The 20,690-nt window shown below is 39.9% G+C and overlaps 2 protein-coding genes across 3 annotated transcripts; one reads left to right on the top strand and one right to left on the bottom strand.

The window, feature by feature from the left end:
• Nucleotides 1–815: 815 nt before the first annotated feature.
• On the bottom strand, nt 816–5,579 carry LOC117551214 (nucleolar MIF4G domain-containing protein 1-like). Its single transcript, XM_034223978.1, has 3 exons — nt 4,502–5,579; nt 4,287–4,393; nt 816–1,020 (listed from the first exon to the last, which is right to left on the bottom strand). Exons 1-3 carry the CDS (start codon nt 5,378–5,380, stop codon nt 816–818), a joined length of 1,191 nt encoding a protein of 396 aa, XP_034079869.1. The 5' UTR covers nt 5,381–5,579.
• Nucleotides 5,580–6,187: 608 nt separating this feature from the next.
• LOC117551215 (limb region 1 protein homolog) lies at nt 6,188–17,925 on the top strand. Of its 2 annotated transcripts, XM_034223979.1 has the most exons (5): nt 6,188–6,379; nt 10,484–10,556; nt 11,710–11,749; nt 12,291–12,430; nt 17,795–17,925. In XM_034223979.1, exons 1-5 carry the CDS (start codon nt 6,317–6,319, stop codon nt 17,905–17,907), a joined length of 429 nt encoding a protein of 142 aa, XP_034079870.1. In that variant the 5' UTR covers nt 6,188–6,316; the 3' UTR covers nt 17,908–17,925. The 2 variants fall into 2 exon arrangements, with proteins under 2 accessions (XP_034079870.1, XP_034079871.1); XM_034223980.1 differs by lacking the exon at nt 10,484–10,556 and having other exon boundaries at nt 6,255–6,379.
• Nucleotides 17,926–20,690: the final 2,765 nt, after the last annotated feature.

Consider the following 20,690-nt stretch of genomic DNA (forward strand, 5'->3'; position numbering starts at 1 on the left):
TGTAGAAGAGACATGAAGAAGAGGGGACACATGTTGATTGTAGAAGAGACATGAAGAAGAGGGGACACATGTTGATGTAGAAGAGACATGAGGAAGAGGGGACACATGTTGATGAAGAAGAGACATGGAGAAGAGGGGGGACACATGTTGATGTAGAAGAGACATGAAGAAGAGGGGACACATGTTGATGTAGAAGAGACATGAAGAAGAGGGGACACATGTTGATGTAGAAGAGGACATGAAGAAGAGGGGACACATGTTGATGTAGAAGAGACATGAAGAAGAGGGGGACACATGTTGATGTAGAAGAGACATGAAGAAAGAGGGGACACATGTTGATGTAGAAGAGACATGAAGAAGAGGGGACACATGTTGATGAAGAAGAGGACATGGAGAGAAGAGGGACACATGTTGATGTAGAAGAGACATGAAGAAGAGGGGACACATGTTGATGTAGAAGAGACATGAAGAAGAGGGGACACATGTTGATGTAGAAGAGACATGAAGAAGAGGGGACACATGTTGATGAAGAAGAGGACATGGAGAAGAGGGGACACATGTTGATGAAAGAAGAGACATGAAGAAGAGGGGACACATGTTGATGTAGAAGAGACATGAAGAAGAGGAGACACATGTTGATGTAGAAGAGACATGAAGAAGAGGGGACAACATGTTGATGTAGAAGAGACATGAAGAAGAGGGGACACATGTTGATGTAGAAGAGACATGAAGAAGAGGGGACACATGTTGATGCAGAAGAGACATGAAGAAGAGGGGACACATGTTGATGCAGAATAGGTGTCCTTTAAAGGCTGCTAGTTTACCTCCAGGCCGACGGCGTGGTGCAGGATGCTGATCAGCAGCACGTGCTCCATCAGCAGGCGGTCGGGCATCAGAGCGGAGGAGACGCAGGCGGACAGCAGGACCTCCGTCAGCATGTCGGTCATATCCTTCCTGCTGCTGCTCATGTACAGCTCCTCCAGCTGCCCGCTGATCCACGCCATGTTGGGCTCACTCAGCCTGAAGGAGGCAGGAAACAGATCAATTATTGGTTTCTTCTGAAAGAGTTTCATTTCCAAATCTGACAGAGAAAGCTCAGGTTTCATTGTGAGCTCCTTGACTAAGTTTTAGTGCATTAGAGTTTCACATCCAATTATAGCGGAGGAAACTCCAGCTCAGAAACCAGGTGTTATTGTGATAAATCAATACTTAGTTTTAGTGCATTAGTATCGATTGTTTCAAGACATGCGTAAAGACACAACACATCATCTACAGCTCTACAACATGTCTGCTTGAATCCTTATTAAAGATGAACCAATATGTTCAATTTCATTTCTAAATCATGCCACAATCTGCAGGTTTGATGTTCAGAAGAGCCTCCGTTTAACTAATGTCTGAAATGCAGAAAGATGCATGTCTCCCAAAGATGCACCAGAACAACCATACAATGCAAATACCTGAGCAGCTACTACAGAGAATAGAGCCATGCAGGATTCTTCTCAAACATATGAATCCAGTGTATTCAGAATCACATTTAGATACACTTCAATAATCCCAGAGTTAGTTTACAATTGTCTGTGTGTCCGTGTGTGTGTGTGTGTTGTGTGTGTGTGTGTCTGTCTGTCCATCTGTCTGTCTGTCCGTCCATCTCTCTCTGCCCGTCTGTCTGTCTCTCTCTCTCTTTCTCTGTCCGTCTGTGTGTCTGTCCGTCTGTCTCTCTCTCTCTCTCTCTCTCTCTCTCTCTCTCTCTCTCTCTCTCTCTCCGTCCGTCCGTCTCTCTCTCTTTATCTGCCCGTCTGTCTGTCCGTCTCTCTCTCTCTTTGTCTGTCCGTCCGTTCGTCCATCTCTCTCTGCCCGTCTGTCTATCCGTCTCTCTCTGTCTCTCTCTCTCTTTGTCTGTCCGTTCGTCCGTCTCTCCGCCTGTGTCTCTCTCTCTGTCTGTCTGTCTCTCTCTCTCTGTTTGTCTCTCTGATATCTCTCCACTGTCAGTGCATGACATTAAGGATTTTGGGAGATGGCGATGAGGGCCGTCTAAGCTAATTTACAGATGGCCCTGAGCCCAATGGAGATTGCCCTGAAAATGCGCGCGGACGAAATGACGCACAAAGGGTTAGGGGGGCCTCCCCCTAGAACAGGGGTGGCCAACCCGCGGCTCTCGAGCCGCATGCGGCTCTTTGCCTAGTTTCATGCGGCTCTTCAGTTCATATCGAATTGTATATGTGTGAGTTTGGGGGAGAGACACTGACTCCTGACTAGTGTTGCACGGTGTACCGATACTTGAAAGGTACCGCGATACCCTGCCCTTAAAAATGTTACGATTCCTCCGTTTCATTAGTATCGGTACTTTAAGAATGACGGGGGAAAGTACTCCGGTGAGAAAGCGCCGTTTTAATAAGAGCCGTGTGTGTTCAGCGCTCTGCTTCCACTCCCTGCACTGCAAAGACGCCAGAAGCGAAATTTGGAAGTATTTGAGCTATATCTCTGACAGTGAGGGCAAGCCTACGGACACCACGAGGCCTGTCTGTAAGAATGTATTAATTTTATTTAATAGGATCTCTTGTCATTTATTTAATTTATGTTCTCATTGTTAAAAGTTGTGTTATGGTTATGGTTTTGGTGTGAAATAAAGCACATAATTACATTTAAGACTGTTTTTTAAGAAAAGTATCGAAAAAAAATAATCGGACTCGCAATTCTTGAACTTGGTATCGAAACCAAAATGTTGGTATCGTGACAAACACTAGCTACTCCTGACAGTTAAACCTGATATTTAGTAGGTCTGTTAAGTATTAACGTAATTTGGCCGGTCAAAGTTGTTTGGGCTCGGATAAAATCGCTCCGTTACTTTCGTCCCGTGTTTACTTTCGTCCCGGCTCCCGGTGTGTATGTGTGGTGTCAGATGTCAGTATGAGAGGATGACAGCAAGTCTAATTTTGATGTGGCCCAATCACAATAATACCTGTGATGCAGTGAACCAATCACCTTTGAGGGGGGGAAACCTATCGTTGATTAAACACTATCCAGTGTTTCCCCTACCATTGTTTTGGAGAAAAAAACGGAAAACAAGCGGTATCAGTGCCTGTGTGTTTGATGTGGCTCTTTGCAGTAACATAGAACAAATGTGGCTCTTAACCTCTGACTGGTTGGCCACCCCTGCCCTAGAACATTTAGATTTTTGCAGGTCTTAGATGCTGTCTGGTTCTCTAGACTGAATTATAAGATGAACCACCACAATATTATATTGTACCATTTCAATTGTATTCTTCATTTCACTTGTTTGTTTGTTCTTGTTTGTGTGTGCTCGCTTCATGCCCTGCATAGCTATAAGAAACACTTAAGTTGTTGATCAAGACACTTTCCATCTGATGAAGGCAAATGCCTTCATCAGATGTAAAAAAGTAGAACACATTACATTCAGTTATAACCGCCAAAACAAACATTATTTACACTATTATGGCCCCTGTTAAAATGTTTGTAATGTTATCTACTGTAAGTTGGTCGAACGAATGCCTCCTCATCCGGAAGCTGACCGAGCAGACCCGAGCAGCAGTCGAGAGGAGCCGAGCGCATCCGCGAAGCACACAAAATGGCGACGTCAGAGTTCCCATTAGCCGGCAAATCTAAATCTCTTCGGTCAAAATAATTTCCCTTTAGCGCAATACCGCTTCAGTTGCGCCACTTATGTGACAGACAAGAATAGTCGATTCTAATGTCTAACACTTAATGTGGAGAAAGAGATGTCCTGTATGAGTTGATTGTGCGTTGATCTGTTGGTAATGCCTCGGGGTTCCGGTGGGCATGTAAACAAATGCATAATGCTGCGCTATACTTTGCGGCCTCACCCGGTTGCATAGCAACACTTATTGTTTAGGTGTCTTTTAATAAGCAGGTAGTCTATCATTAGCTAGAACTAGCTGGATCTGATCGATATGGACATAAACGTGAGTGAAGTCTAATCTGACGGGAGAGAGAGATCAGCTGCTGCTGACGAGTCGACACGCAGCTCTGCATGATCACATGCAGCGGTGAGCGGAACAAAACACACACTTCAGGTTAGAATATCACATGTAGCTATTTTAATTACCTCTCAAACCACCTGAACTAGTTATAGATATGTTTAGTTTTACTGTCGGGTCACTCATTACTGATCCGCGAGCTGCATGATACTGGCACAATAGATTGCCCGATCGGGCAACCAGCAGGTGAGGCTTCATTGCCCGAGCTAAATACTAGATGGCCATCGGGCCATCGTTAATGTCGAGCCCTGACTGTAGTAAACCAGGTACCTGTTCACGAGTCCTTTCACGTTCCTCTTCATTTTCTCCAGCTCTGCTCGGCGTTTATCGTCTCCAGCGTTCCTCAGGTGAGGCGGGACGTATTTACCTGAAGTCACCTGAACACGAGAAGATTAAAACTCCATTGCCCAGCATGCAACATTCAAAAGATTCAAAGGTTTTATTGTCATCAATACTATGATAGAAATAAAGGAGAGTATTCTCACGATTTCAGGTGTCTTTGCTTCAGGAGTGACTGCTTCATCTTCCTCTGCTTTATCTTCATCGTCGGCTGCTTCTTCCTCCATTTCCTCCTCTTCCTCAACCACTTCATCCTCCTCACTCTCATCCTCTATTGATCCCATATCTTCATCACTCTCTTCTTCCTCCTCATCTCCATCCTCCTCATCTCCATCCTCCTCATCTCCATCTTCTTCCTCCTCCTCTCCATCTTTTCCCTCCTCTTCAGAGTCACTTTGTTCAAGCTTTTCAAAATTGTTCTTCGCCATTTCCATGTCCTCGTCTTCGTCGTACATCCCTTCAGCGTTGGATCCAGAGTCCAATATTCCCAGGATGTAGTCCAGACCATCGGTGACGAAGGACTGAGGAAGACTCTTCTTGTTCTTCCTCTTGTTTAACCCCAGGCATTTCTCCAGTTTCTTGATCTCTCTGTCTTCCTGTTCGTTCGCCTCCAAAAGAGCTATTTTTCTGGACTCCTGAAGCTTGTTGACTTTCTTTGAAGGTTTCTTAGATTTGTTTGGTTTCTCTGTAGCTTCACTTGTTGACACTTCTTCTTCGTTTACTTTAGGTTTCTTCTTCTTCTTCAGCCTCTTCTTCTTGGTGTGTTTCTCTAGCTCTTCATTGGGGGGTTCGATGAGGGTCTTGTTCCCCTCGTAGTAGTTTTTCATTTTGGCTTTTTTAAACTTTCGCGTCTCTTTACGCATATCTTTCCTGCTTTTCTTTTTCACAAATCTCAAGCCATGGTCATTCTCTCCATCGTCTTCCCCTGCATTTTTTTTAATAAACTCATCCACTGCCACCAGACACTTCTCCAACACTTCATTCCCCTTCTTCTTGTTGGTGTTTTGCTTCCATTTACCCTTCATTTCTGCACATTAAACTACACTTCTTTCAAATGTGGATTAGATAACAAGCCTTGTAATGAACTACAGGTCATTTAAAACCACCTACAGGTGTAAATTACAGCTTAAAAAGCTATTTAAAACAGGTAAATACCTCAGAAAACACGAACATGTGGACACGCCGGGGACCTGTCTTCTTCGTTGGTGGAGGGAGCGTAGCCTGTTGATGACGTACTTTATTTTGGGGGCGTTTTAAAAAAAAAATCGTTTACTTTATTAATCAAGAGTCATTTACACATTTACATGTTGTCTACATATTGATTTTTATATATAAAGATGTATTTAAAAATTAATTAAAAAAGAAAAATATCCGTGCTTCTTCTTCGTTGGTCGAGGAAGGGTAGCCTGCTGATGACGCATTTTATTTTGGGGGCGGGGGAGTCATTTAAACATTTAAAATATTATATAAATAACATGTATTATTATTACTATTATTTACATGTTGTGTGTACATGGATTTTCCCCAATAAAAATGTATAAAAATATATATTAAAAAGAAAAATACCGTGCTTCTTCTTCGTTGGTCGAGGAAGGGTAGCCTGCTGATGACGCATTTTATTTTGGGGGCGGGGGAGTCATTTAAACATTTTAAATATTATATAAATAACATGTATTATTATCACTATTATTTACATGTTGTGTGTACATGGTTTTCCCCCAATACAAATGTATGTATACAAATATTAAAAATAAAAATATCCGTGCTTCTTCTTCGTTCGTCGAGGATAGGGTAGCCTGCTGATGACGCGTTTTATTTTGGGGCGTCTTTTTCTGAGCGTTTTTTTCCCCCGATGTAAAACCTGTCTGTTCTCAGAGTAGAGCAGAAGGAGAAGCCAGTTGTGAGGAAACTGCTAGCATGTAATGTAGCATCTGTCTTGTCTTGCTTTTGCAATATGAAGAATGGAAGAAGACGACGTTTCTATCAGAGAGCAGAACTTCCACAGCCAAGTTCGAGAATACATTGTGAGTAACGTACCGGAGGCTAATTCACAAAGCTAACGATGCTAACAACGTCCTCTAATGCAACAGTGGTGCTAAGCTAACATTAGCATGAACTGTCAGTTGGACACTTAAATCTATTCATTTTATATGTTTATTTGATGGGGATCTGTCTTATTTAATATCCGATTTAAGTCTGATGTTGTTCAAATATTAAGCGATGAGCTAGTTAAAGTTAGCTTGTGTCATTGATAACAGTGATAGAAGTTAGCTAGTGTATTGGTTGATATTGCTATAGCCTTGTTATTACTATGTTAAACCTGGACACTATGTCCCTGCCCTTATTTATCCACACTGATGGAAAGTACATTCACTTAAGTACAATTCAAGATAAGACTTTGTTTATTAACACGAGCTACACAAGATTAAGAGCAATATTTTAATGTTGTTATCTTACAAACGTTTTCCATTTGCACTTTTACATTTCCTTGTGGGTTGGACATATGTAAATGCATGCAATGATATAACGCTGCTGCTGGTGCTGATGATCTGCCTGTGTTATAATCCATTGAGTTTCTATACAAAGAGTTGCAGTACATCTTCTTCCTTAGACACTTCTGAGATAGAAACCATCAGATGTCTCTCCAGCTCAACACCTCATCTTCAGTGTCACATTTTGTCCCAAGCATGTCTTTACACCAGACTCTCAGTGTCCCGTATCACGGTCTGAACGTACGGTAACATCGCATAATGTTGTAATGACGCTGTAAGATTAATATCTAGTGAGTGTTATCTGCAGGTACATGTGCTTACTTTGCAGCCACAGTTTCTCTGGTGTTAAGTTTCAACTTGGTAAACATGACACAATAGTACCCTCTTTTTAGACCTGAACCGTTATAGTGTCCTCCTGTAGAGAATTATGAAGAATGCATGTTCCACAGAAACCAGGTTGACTCAGAATAATGTGTGTCTTCCCTCGGTGTGATGACTTCAGTGGATAATATGACTTTGTGGTCATGTCGGCTCCGTTCCTCCACCCAACTAAGCAATCCTGTTATTGTACAGCAAGGCTAGGCAAGTTTATTTATAGAGCACTTTTCAACACAAGGCAATTCAAAGTGCTTTACAAAAAATGAAAGACATTAAGAAAATGACATTTAAAATCAGTCATTAAAAAGAAAAGCTAATAAAATAAACATTAAAAGAAAAAGTACATGGATAAAAGTTACAGTGCAGTCTAAGATATGAATAGTTCAATTAAAAGCAGCGACAACAAGAAAAGTCTTCAGCCAGCTTGTGGCTCATCCTTGTTTGTTACACTCTTGCACTAAAACCCAAACAAATGAAGTGCCTCTCATTCTGTCCCCTTAAAAGGATTTAAGTTTCTAAGAGAGTTAAGGATAAGAGTTTCTGCTTTGCTCAGTAATTCCAGTTTCTCCCTACCACCTCTTTTCAAGGGTGTAACGTCTCTCACATGCTTTTGTGCACAAAAAGTACTTCCACCTGAACAACCACCTTTCTGCTGGAAGATATCGCATACAAAACACTTTCAAACCTCGCACTGCTGCCCCTGACCTCCAGCCTTTAGTCCACATATCATAGAGGTGTAACATACTTTTCTAAATTGGATTGCATCAGCCAATCCGCTCGCTACTCCCTCACTGCGAGTCGGACCCAAAACCCCTTTCATTAAAACACAATTAAGCTTTTCTGGTTTTAAAAATAGTGAATCGAGCTCTCTGTTGATATCAGGACAGCAGAAGGTTTACACAGAGTGAAAACCCACCAGTTGAGATCATTTGAAACTAATGCCTAATGAGTTCTGCAGACTTGATGTCCTTATGGTTTATTGCACATGTTGGAAGTCGTTTGTAAGAAGCTGCGTTGCTTTGGTGGTGTTGTCCGTTCTGCTCGCTATCTCTTCCCGTCTGTGCCAGGTTATCAGCTCCGTGCATTCTGTCTGGGTCTCCCCTCGTGGGTCCCCGTCACCACATAGTTGTGCGGCTTGTCTCTCAGTGGGAGTCGCACAGCAGGGGATGAGAAAAACACTTTGTGCTGCAGCTGTCACAACACACGATATGATCCGATCCAGTTATTTCATTCTACGTCACTCTGAAACGTGGTTTGAGTCATCTCGTAACCGCAGCTCGGCCACGATGAGTTGCACAATGTTGACGCGGTGCAAAGTGCTGACGTTGGAGCTTCTATCATTAGTCGGGGTCCCGTCGCGGTCGAAGAGGGGAATGTGAGATGTGATCCTCCGGTAAGACCAGGCCCCGGTTGCCCAATACATTCCATGCATGGGTCCTTCCTGGAGCTCTCTGCGTGCACTGATGGCCTGTTGGGTGTGTTCTGACTATGCATTGATCACTGTCGTGGTTTTTAATCAAATACCTGTTGAGTTGTAATCATTAGTAGAGATTTATTATATATATTAAGGAGCTGGCATTTCATTTTATTCAAATGTGGTTCTTTTTCACAGGCTTGAACGAATGTAGGAGTGCTTTTTGGACAGTAAACGTGCACATTCAGTCTATGCACTCTGATCTAAACTTTGTGCTGTTTGGATCAGACATAAACAAACTATTAAATCAATCATTATAAAACAATATTTAAAAATGGGAGCTGAAAAGTTAATTTAAGGCATTCATTGAGAACATGATAACTAACCTGGCTCTCCCTCTTTCATGTGAATACATTCTGTATTTCTTTTAGTCTCTTGTGACGGTTCAACTTATATGTTCTTGTTTTGGACAACAAAATACCGTCTGCTTCAGAAATGTGTTGTTTTTCAGTTGGATCTACAAATAATATGTAGATAAATGAAGGTACTGTAGGTCTGGCCCTACACACTATGAAATGCATTACATGCTCCACCTTGCATTACGATGCATATTAGACTGACAGTCATGGGTAAATATCATCAGGTGATCCTGTAACAGCTGGTCTGTACAGTCAGAGCAGGATTGTATAACTCCTGTAGCCTTTAATGTATAATCTGACTGCTTTTCATTTTCATTTAATCGTTTATTTGAACAGGGACACATTAATGAACACTTTAGACGGATAATGCTTCAAGTGTAAATATGCCGGATTTTAGCTTTGAGCTCATTTCCTTCCGTAGTCGCTGACATACAACATTTAAGAACATGACATTTGTAAACATAAATACATGATATGCAAAAGAGCAGGAGCAGCACACACAAGCATTTACCACCTGGCAGTACACTGTAGCAGCAACGACATGTGAAGTGCCAGAGGAGATGCCCCTGAGTTAAAGTGCATTTAGCGGTGATCGCACGGTCTCGGAGTTGACCTTTGAAGCTTTTGAGAGAGGGACGATCCGTGTCTCAGCTGGGAGGCTGTTCCACAACGAGCTGCCTTTAACGGAGAGGACATTTTGTCCAAAAGTGGTCCGTCTGCGGAAGGGCTGCACGATATATTGTGTCGTGACGATAATCGCGATATTCACATCACGTGGACGTGCGATTAAAAAAAAAAAAAAGTTTACATTTTTTTTTTTGGGGCGATATTAAGAAGCCAAATGAACTCAAACTCATGTTACAATTATTTTGCTGCTTGCTACAAAAGGAAAACTTGTGCGGCTCTCATGTCCGGGGTACTCGAGTGAGTGACAGCTAACCACCATCAAATCTCCAAAGCAAAGGGACCCGGAGATCAAAGGTAGAAACACTGAATAAAGTGGTTTCATGTGTTTCTCCAGTTCGGCGCTGCTAACCGAGCTAGCTCAGCTCGTTGCTCCGATAACTTAAGAAGTCCGTGACTAAAATCCTTCATCCGGTTAAATATAGTTAAACAAATACCAATCGTATCATTAAAGTTCAAGAAAAGATGGTTTGTATGTTTTCATATCGCAGGGGAAGAAAATATCGCAATGTCAGTTTTTTCCAATATCGTGCAGCGCTAGTCTGCGGTGGAGTTCAGTCTCCTCTGGCGTCCAGGGGGGGGGGGGGGGGGGCAGTCCATGTTTTATACATGGTATCATAGAATCAGGGCGATACGTATGTCAGTAAAGCTACACCACTCCGTAGTCTCTGTAGTATTCATAGTGACAGAAAAAGGAAAGCCTGAGTCAATACATGATTCCTCTGTTCTCTAATGTTTCAGATCTGCTTCCTCCTGTTTGCAGTCCTCTACATCGTGTCCTACTGCATCATCACCAGATACAAGAGGAAGAGTGGTGTGTGTGTGTGTGTGTGTGTGTGTGTGTGTGTGTGTGTGTGTGTGTGTGTGTGTGTGTGTGTGTGTGTGTGTGTGTGTGTGTGTGTGTGTGTGTGTGTGTGTGTGTGTGTGTGTGTGTGTGTGTGTGTGTGTGTGTGTGTGTGTGTGTGTGTGTGTGTGTGTGTGTGTGTGTGTGTGTGTGTGTGTGTGTGTGTGTGTGTGTGTGTGTGTGTGTGTGTGTTGTGTTGTGTGTGTGTGTGGTGTGTGTGGTGTGTGTGTGGTGTGTGTGTGTGTGGTGTGTGTGTGTGTGTACGGTCTAGCATTACTATACATGTGGGGACCTAAATCTGTTTACACAGTCACGTGTGGGGACTCACCTCCCTTATGGGGACAAAATGGAGGTCCCCATGAGGGGGATCATTCATGTTAGGGTGATGACTTGGTTAGGGTTAGGTTAAGGGTTAGGGTTAGGCATGTGTTGGTTAGGTTAGGATAAGTCTCCAGGAAATGCATGTAAGTCAATGTAATGTCCCCTGAAGTGATGTATACATGGTATGTGTGTGTGTGTGTGAGAAACATGAACTATAAACTACATGCTTGATTTCATCGTCTTAAAGCATCTGTAACACTTACACAGCGTGGTGGAAGCATTTTCACGGCACACACACTGTTTAAGAGTGTGTGTGTGTGTGTGTGTGTGTTTACGGTGTGTTTGCTCACACACAGCCTTCATTGTGTCCCAGTAAAGAAGAATTACGGTGTGTGTGTGTGTGTGTGTGTGTGTATATATGAATAGCTTTAAGGCTTTGGCAAAATGGAAATAATTTGTCACAATAAAACAATTGTTGACATTGTGACAAAACCTGTTTGATATGCAAACAATGCTGAGTCAGCGGATGTTACAGGAGGTTATGTGTCGTTATAAGGACAATACAGGGATGTAAAAAAGAGAGCATGGACATGTTAAAAGATATATGTTTTAACTATTACAGGTTACAAATTGACTACCTTGGTACACATAGTATCCGAAATAGCAATACAATAGTTAATCAATAATAACAACAATAACATATTTGTTCAAAACGGTGTCCTTTAAGTATTGTTTGTTACATAATGTGTATTTTGTCCAGCTCAAAAGGCACTTAGCTGAGTGTCTTTGGTTTCCTCTCTAGATGACCACGAAGATGAAGATGCCGTCGTCAACAGAATATCGTGAGTGAAGCACATTTCAATTTATTCTTCTTTTTAGAATCCGTGTCAAATGATTGTCACGAGTTAGAGACCAAAGTGTTTCTTAATTGAATAATCATTGAAGTGGTGTGTTCTAGCTCAAATGGGACATTCTCTGGGTCCTTGTTCTCATTTCAATAACACTTCATTGCAGCCCTGTCCCTTATAACTAATGACATATATTAAAAAAGCCTTGCATCAACATACTGACTGCCACTATAACTGTGTGTGTGTGTGTGTGTAGAGCTGTGGTGGTGAGGATCACATATCTGCCAGTGTAGAGTTGACACACACATACACACACACACACACACACACACACACACACACACACACACACACATCCTGCATGTTTAGGTGCAGCTGAGCTAAATGGTACCCAAGGGTCCCGTCTAAATAATTAAAAGCGTTTAAGTTAATGTGGTTTTTTAGAGATATGGTGATGAGGGAACTGCAGCTTCTGTCACTAAGTGTGTGTGTGTGTGTGTGTGTGTGTGTGTGTGTGTGTGTGTGTCCTCTGCAGATTGTACCTGTGCACCTTCACCCTGGCAGTGTCGGGTGGAGCCGTGTTCCTGCTGCCTTTCTCCATCATCAGTAACGAGATCCTGCTCTCTTTCCCCAAAAACTATTACATCCAGTGGCTCAACGGCTCGCTCATCCACGGTCAGTCCGTCTCTCACACTTCACGTCTGTTTATTTAATTAAGTAGTAAATAATGAACTGTTGTACATTTTCTAATTCGAATCCAATCCAACTTTCTTCATACAGCACATTTAAAAACAACAGAGTTGACCAAAGTTCTGTTTATCAATACATATATAAAAAGCAGCATAAATACATTCAGACAAAAGAAACTAATGTAAAAGCACGAGACAATAAAACCATCCTTATAGCCACAGACTGGAAACCCTCATGCACGATGTCAAGACATTTTAAAAACACGACAAAATCTCAAACACAGACTGATACGTCTTATAGTAGAGAAGGTGTGTCCAAACTTTTGACTGGTACTGTAGTGTACACGTTATTTTAATGTGTAACCTGATACAAGGCTGCATGTTGCTGCCTCTGCCACCAGGGGGCACCAGAGTCCACGGTTTAGACACAAAGACACTTGGCAGATAAACTACTACCCAGAGGTGGGAAGTACGGGAGTACAAATACTTCGTTACTGTACATAAGTACAGTATTTCTGGTATCAGTACTTTACTCCACTACTTTTTACTTTCTACTTCTTACATGTTGAACACAAATACCTGTACTTTCTACTTCTCACATGTTGAACTCAAATACCTGTACTTTCTACTTCTCACATGTTGAACTCAAATACCTGTACTTTCTACTTCTTACATGTTGAACCCAAATACCTGTACTTTCTACTTCTTACATGTTGAACTCAAATACCTGTACTTTCTACTTCTTACATGTTGAACTCAAATACCTGTACTTTCTACTTCTTACATGTTGAACTCAAATACCTGTACTTTCTACTTCTTACATGTTGAACTCAAATACCTGTACTTTCTACTTCTTACATGTTGAACTCAAATACCTGTACTTTCTACTTCTTACATGTTGAACTCAAATACCTGTACTTTCTACTTCTACATGTTGAACTCAAATACCTGTACTTTCTACTTCTTACATGTTGAACACAAATACCTGTACTTTCTACTTCTTACATGTTGAACACAAATACCTGTACTTTCTACTTCTTACATGTTGAACTCAAATACTTGTACTTTCTACTTCTTACATGTTGAACACAAATACCTGTACTTTCTACTTCTTACATGTTGAACTCAAATACCTGTACTTTCTACTTCTTACATGTTGAACTCAAATGCCTGTACTTTCTACTTCTCTCATGTTGAACACAAATACCTGTACTTTCTACTTTTTACATGTTGAACACAAATACCTGTACTTTCTACTTCTCACAAGTTGAACTCAAATACCTGTACTTTCTACTTCTTACATCTTGAACTCAAATACCTGTACTTTCTACTTCTTACATGTTGAACTCAAATACCTGTACTTTCTACTTCTTACATGTTGAACTCAAATACCTGTACTTTCTACTTCTCACAAGTTGAACTCAAATACCTGTACTTTCTACTTCTTACATGTAGAACTCAAATACCTGTACTTTCTACTTCTTACATGTTGAACACAAATACCTGTACTTTCTACTTCTTACATGTTGAACTCAAATACCTGTACTTTCTACTTCCTACATGTTGAACCCAAATACCTGTACTTTCTACTTCTTACATGTAGAACTCAAATACCTGTACTTTCTACTTCTTACATGTTGAACTCAAATACCTGTACTTTCTACTTCTTACATGTAGAACACAAATACCTGTACTTTCTACTTCTTACAAGTTGAACTCAAATACCTGTACTTTCTACTTCTTACATGTAGAACTCAAATACCTGTACTTTCTACTTCTTACATGTTGAACACAAATACCTACTTTCTACTTCTTACATGTTGAACTCAAATACCTGTACTTTCTACTTCTTACATGTTGAACCCAAATACCTGTACTTTCTACTTCTCTCATGTTGAACACAAATACCTGTACTTTCTACTTCTCACAAGTTGAACTCAAATACCTGTACTTTCTACTTCTTACATGTTGAACTCAAATACCTGTACTTTCTACTTCTTACATGTTGAACTCAAATACCTGTACTTTCTACTTCTTACATGTTGAACACAAATACCTGTACTTTCTACTTCTTACATGTTGAACACAAATACCTGTACTTTCTACTTCTTACATGTTGAACTCAAATACCTGTACTTTCTACTTCTTACATGTTGAACCCAAATACCTGTACTTTCTACTTCTTACATGTTGAACTCAAATACCTGTACTTTCTACTTCTTACATGTTGAACCCAAATACCTGTACTTTCTACTTCTCACATGTTGAACTTAAATACTTGTACTTTCTACTTCTTACATGTTGAAACACAATACCTGTACTTTCTACTTCTTACATGTTGAACACAAATACCTGTACTTTCTACTTCTTACATGTTGAACCCAAATACCTGTACTTTCTACTTCTTACATGTTGAACACAAATACCTGTACTTTCTACTTCTTACATGTTGAACTCAAATACCTGTACTTTCTACTTCTTACATGTTGAACTCAAATACCTGTACTTTCTACTTCTTACATGTGAACTCAAATACCTGAACTTTCTACTTCTTACATGTTGAACTCAAATACCTGTACTTTCTACTTCTTACATGTTGAACACAAATACCTGTACTTTCTACTTCTTACATGTTGAACTCAAATACCTGAACTTTCTACTTCTCACATGTTGAACTCAAATACCTGTACTTTCTACTTCTTACATGTTGAACTCAAATACCTGTACTTTCTACTTCTTACATGTTGAACTCAAATACCTGTACTTTCTACTTCTTACATGTTGAACTCAAATACCTGTACTTTCTACTTCTTACATGTTGAACTCAAATACCTGTACTTTCTACTTCTTACATGTTGAACACAAATACCTGTACTTCTACTTCTTACATGTTGAACACAAAATACCTGTACTTTCTACTTCTTACATGTTGAACACAAATACCTGTACTTTCTACTTCTTACATGTTGAACTCAAATACCTGTACTTTCTACTTCTTACATGTTGAACTCAAATACCTGTACTTTCTACTTCTTACATGTTGAACTCAAATGCCTGTACTTTCTACTTCTTACATGTTGAACACAAATACCTGTACTTTCTACTTCTCACAAGTTGAACACAAATACCTGTACTTTCTACTTCTCACAAGTTGAACTCAAATACCTGTACTTTCTACTTCTTACATGTTGAACTCAAATGCCTGTACTTTCTACTTCTTACATGTTGAACACAAATACCTGTACTTTCTACTTCTCTCATGTTGAACACAAATACCTGTACTTTCTACTTCTCACAAGTTGAACTCAAATACCTGTACTTTCTACTTCTTACATGTTGAACTCAAATACCTGTACTTTCTACTTCTTACATGTTGAACTCAAATACCTGTACTTCTACTTCTTACATGTGGAACTCAAATACCTGTACTTTCTACTTCTTACATGTTGAATCACAATACCTGTACTTTCTACTTCTTACATGTTGAACCAAATACCTGTACTTTCTACTTCTCAAATGTTGAACACAAATACCTGTACTTTCTACTTCTTACATGTTGAACCCAAATACCTGTACTTTCTACTTCTTACATGTTGAACTCAAATACCTGTACTTTCTACTTCTTACATGTTGAACCCAAATACCTGTACTTTCTACTTCTTACATGTTGAACTCAAATACCTGTACTTTCTACTTCTTACATGTTGAACCCAAATACCTGTACTTTCTACTTCTCACATGTTGAACTTAAATACTTGTACTTTCTACTTCTTACATGTTGAACACAAATACCTGTACTTTCTACTTCTTACATGTTGAACACAAATACCTGTACTTTTACTTCTTACATGTTGAACCCAAATACCTGTACTTTCTACTTCTTACATGTTGAACACAAATACCTGTACTTTCTACTTCTTACATGTTGAACTCAAATACCTGTACTTTCTACTTCTTACATGTTGAACTCAAATACCTGTACTTTCTACTTCTTACATGTTGAACTCAAATACCTGAACTTTCTACTTCTTACATGTTGAACTCAAATACCTGTACTTTCTACTTCTTACATGTTGAACACAAATACCTGTACTTTCTACTTCTTACATGTTGAACTCAAATACCTGTACTTTCTACTTCTTACATGTTGAACACAAATACCTGTACTTTCTACTTCTTACATGTTGAACTCAAATACCTGTACTTTCTACTTCTTACATGTTGAACACAAATACCTGTACTTTCTACTTCTTACATGTTGAACTCAAATACCTGTACTTTCTACTTCTTACATGTTGAACACAAATACCTGTACTTTCTACTTCTCACATGTTGAACTCAAATACCTGTACTTTCTACTTCTTACATGTTGAACCCAAATACCTGTACTTTCTACTTCTCACATGTTGAACTCAAATACCTGTACTTTCTACTTCTCACATGTTGAACTCAAATACCTGTACTTTCTACTTCTTACATGTTGAACCCAAATACCTGTACTTTCTACTTCTCACATGTTGAACTCAAATACCTGTACTTTCTACTTCTTACATGTTGAACTCAAATACCTGTACTTTTCTACTGCTCACATGTTGAACTCAAATACCTGTACTTTCTACTTCTTACATGTTGAACTCAAATACCTGTACTTTCTACTTCTTACATGTTGAACACAAATACCTGTACTTTCTACTTCTTACATGTTGAACTCAAATACCTGTACCCTCTACTTCTTACATGTTGAACTCAAATACCTGTACTTTCTACTTCTTACATGTTGAACTCAAATACTTGTACTTTCTACTTCTCTCATTTCCAAACAGCTGGTTCCTTTAGTCTGAATGTGTGTTTGATGCGTGATCATTATTCTTTAGAGTCATTGCGTGCCTATTGATTTGAACACGATCCGTGTATCCATCATTTCCTGGTCTTCTCTAAAGAAGAGGGACCAATGGAAACGTTGTCATGTTTGCCGTTGTTCAGCATGGAAACATTCATTAGCTAACAATGACATTATTGTTCTATTAATATAAAGGGAGGTCAGGTACTCTTTAAAACAGCTGCTAGTTATGGGTACTTTTTACTGAAGTACATTTCAAAGCCTCTTTACTTTCACTTGAGTAAAGAAGTTTAGTCAGTACTTCTACTTTTACCAGAGTATGTTTAAACACGAGTATCTGTACTTCTACTTGAGTAAAGGATGTGTGTACTTTCACATCTCTGTTACTACTTAATAATATTAAATGGAAAGCTCGCAAAATTATAGGAAACCTGCCTGATAAAAGTCACATTAAAAACAGTTCTTTATATGAATGTATATATTTATATATATATCTGTTATTTCCTGCAGGTCTGTGGAACCTGGTGTCTCTGTTCTCCAACCTCTGCCTCTTCGTCCTGATGCCCTTCGCCTATTTCTTCCTGGAGTCGGAGGGATTTGCGGGGTCTAAAAAGGTACGTTGATGCTAATGTTTGTGGTAGAAATGATAATTATTCTTGTATTTTTGCTATTTTTTGGGTGTCACAAAAGCTGAAGAACTATCGTCAAAAAACACATAAAATGGGAATTAATTTGACATTTTCTGTGCTTTTTAAATCTGGATGCAATTAAAATATCTTCTTTTACAATGACTATTCACCTGTAAACATCTTTTAGCAGCAACCTTATCGAAGTGTCATATATATATTAAAGTAACCGGATTACTTTCCACTACTTTTAGATTACCTGAATATCCAATGCAATAAATCCAGAAAGAATAAAACGAGATATTTAGGATCAAAATTGCAGACACTTTGAAATTCTGTTTGCGTTTAATAAATGAACGCAATCAGAATATTTTAGTCGCCTAATTGAAACCAAAAAGAAAACTCAGGCAACACGTCGACCTATAATTTAAATGCATTCTAACACTCGCTAGTATTCTCTCTTTTTTACGCATTTCTTTATGCAACTATCAGGGAATTCAGATTCACCATACTCTTGTCCATTAAATGTACATCAAATGGAAATAAGGTAACACACGCTTCACACAAAACAAAGGGAGCTGCATCTTAACGTGACTAAGTGGCCGTCTTACAGTTTTTCTCGATTGCTAACACAATTCACAAAACCACACCCAAAGTGCAAAACACCTAATTTCTCCTGCTAAATGAAGAACTGCCCTCAAAACTACATAAACACTTTCCAAATGCAAACGTTAGCACCAAATATAACTTCATTCATAATACTAGATAAATGGATTGTACTTATATAACGCTTTATCCAGTCTTTACGACCCCTCAAAGCGCTTTACATACTACATGTCATTCACACCCATTCACACAGAGCAGTACCACTTGCTCTAGGACCTAACATTCACACAGAGCAGTACCACTTGCTCTAGGACCTAACATTCACACACATTCATACAGAGCAGTACCACTTGCTCTAGGACCTAACATTCACACACATTCATACAGAGCAGTACCACTTGCTCTAGGACCTAACATTCATACAGAGCAGTACCACTTGCTTTAGGACCTAACATTCACACACCATGCCATCGGGAACAACTCAGGGTTCAGTATCTTGCCCAAGGATACATCGACATGTTGGCTGCACGGGCTGGGATCGAACCCACAACCTTCTCGTTGAAAGACGACCGCACTCCCTCGCAGCCACAGTCGCCTAGATGGTTTGACCACCCAACGACACACTGCTGAGCATACTCTGAAGCACTCTCATCTGTTCTGGGCTGTGCTCTGGACAGAGAGGGTTCTGCAGAGAAAGATTGCTTTACAGAAATACAGTAAATGAAGAAATACAAATGAGTTGTTGAACAAAAATCATATTTTATTCAAAGCTAACAACATGCATCTCAGCACGTAGCTGCTATGCTTCGGATCTCTCTAAGTGGGATGGCATTGTTTTCCAAACCCCAGTTAGTAGCTGCTGCTTCCTGCCTCATTGAGCATCCTTAGCCTTCCACCTCTTTGTTTCTCCGTCCTTCAGATAAACAACAAAGTCATAGTGTCGGTCAGTGTCTGTGTTGCATCAAAGTAAGTTCACCAGAGTACATTGTGCAGGATGTTTGTACAGTTATAGTCTGCAACATGCCAACAATTCAATTACAGTAATGAAGTAATTACATTTAGATATAAGCACTGATATATCATGAGTTATGCAGAGCTACAAACTGGTGACTAACCTGTTATTGAGTACTTCTACTTTTACTCAAGTTCAAGATCTGAGTACTTCTACTTTTACTCAAGTTCAAGATCTGAGTACTTATACTTTTACTCAAGTTCAAGATCTGAGTACTTCTACTTTTACTCAAGTTCAAGATCTGAGTACTTATACTTTTACTCAAGTTCAAGATCTGAGTACTTCTACTTTTACTCAAGTTCAAGATCTGAGTACTTCTACTTTTACTCAAGTTCAAGATCTGAGTACTTCTACTTTTACTCAAGTTCAAGATCTGAGTACTTATACTTTTACTCAAGTTCAAGATCTGAGTACTTCTACTTTTACTCAAGTTCAAGATCTGAGTACTTCTACTTTTACTCAAGTTCAAGATCTGAGTACTTCTACTTTTACTCAAGTTCAAGATCTGAGTACTTCTACTTTTACTCAAGTTCAAGATCTGAGTACTTCTACTTTTACTCAAGTACAAGATCTGAGTACTTCTACTTTTACTCAAGAACAAGATCTGAGTACTTCTACTTTTACTCAAGTTCAAGATCTGAGTACTTCTACTTTTACTCAAGTACAAGATCTGAGTACTTCTACTTTGACTCAAGTACGAGATCTGAGTACTTCTACTTTTACTAAAGTACAAGATCTGAGTACTTCTACTTTGACTCAAGTACAAGATCTGAGTACTTCTACTTTGACTCAAGTACGAGATCTGAGTACTTCTACTTTGCCTCACGTTCAGAATCTGAGACGTAGAGCCTGGTTGCGGTCCTGTGTGAATGCTTCAGTGTGGATGCCGCAGCAGGTGTGGTTGCCCTCTCTCTGACTCTTCTCCCGACTGTAAGCACAGAAAGTTCATTAAAAGTCTGCCTCTGGACTTCGCCCCGCGCCACATCCTGACAATCCCTCCAGAAAGGCCACGTTCTGGGCTGCAAACGCTTCAACACCGCTGCATCGGCCCCACTGATTTAGAGCCTGATTCCTCGTCACCCCCCCCCCAGCACCCCGCCAAAATAAAACTTCAAAAGCACGGGCTAATAATCGAGTTGTAAGGCTCAGCGAACTTCCTCGT

Source organism: Gymnodraco acuticeps, unplaced genomic scaffold, assembly GCF_902827175.1.
Source record: "Gymnodraco acuticeps unplaced genomic scaffold, fGymAcu1.1, whole genome shotgun sequence".
NCBI lineage: Eukaryota > Metazoa > Chordata > Actinopteri > Perciformes > Bathydraconidae > Gymnodraco > Gymnodraco acuticeps.

Bases quoted from the DNA above. Each gene is read 5' to 3' on its own strand.
- LOC117551214 (XM_034223978.1), bottom strand. From the start codon at position 5,380: ATGAAGGGTAAATGGAAGCAAAACACCAACAAGAAGAAGGGGAATGAA. The intron at 4,394-4,501 runs GTGAGAATACTC...TCTCGTGTTCAG, and splicing joins AAGCAAAGACACCTGAAATC to GTGACTTCAGGTAAATACGT. The intron at 1,021-4,286 runs GTACCTGGTTTA...TGCCTCCTTCAG, and splicing joins GTGAAAGGACTCGTGAACAG to GCTGAGTGAGCCCAACATGG.
- LOC117551215 (XM_034223979.1), top strand. From the start codon at position 6,317: ATGGAAGAAGACGACGTTTCTATCAGAGAGCAGAACTTCCACAGCCAA. The intron at 10,557-11,709 runs GTGTGTGTGTGT...TTTCCTCTCTAG, and splicing joins CAGATACAAGAGGAAGAGTG to ATGACCACGAAGATGAAGAT. The intron at 11,750-12,290 runs GTGAGTGAAGCA...TGTCCTCTGCAG, and splicing joins GCCGTCGTCAACAGAATATC to ATTGTACCTGTGCACCTTCA.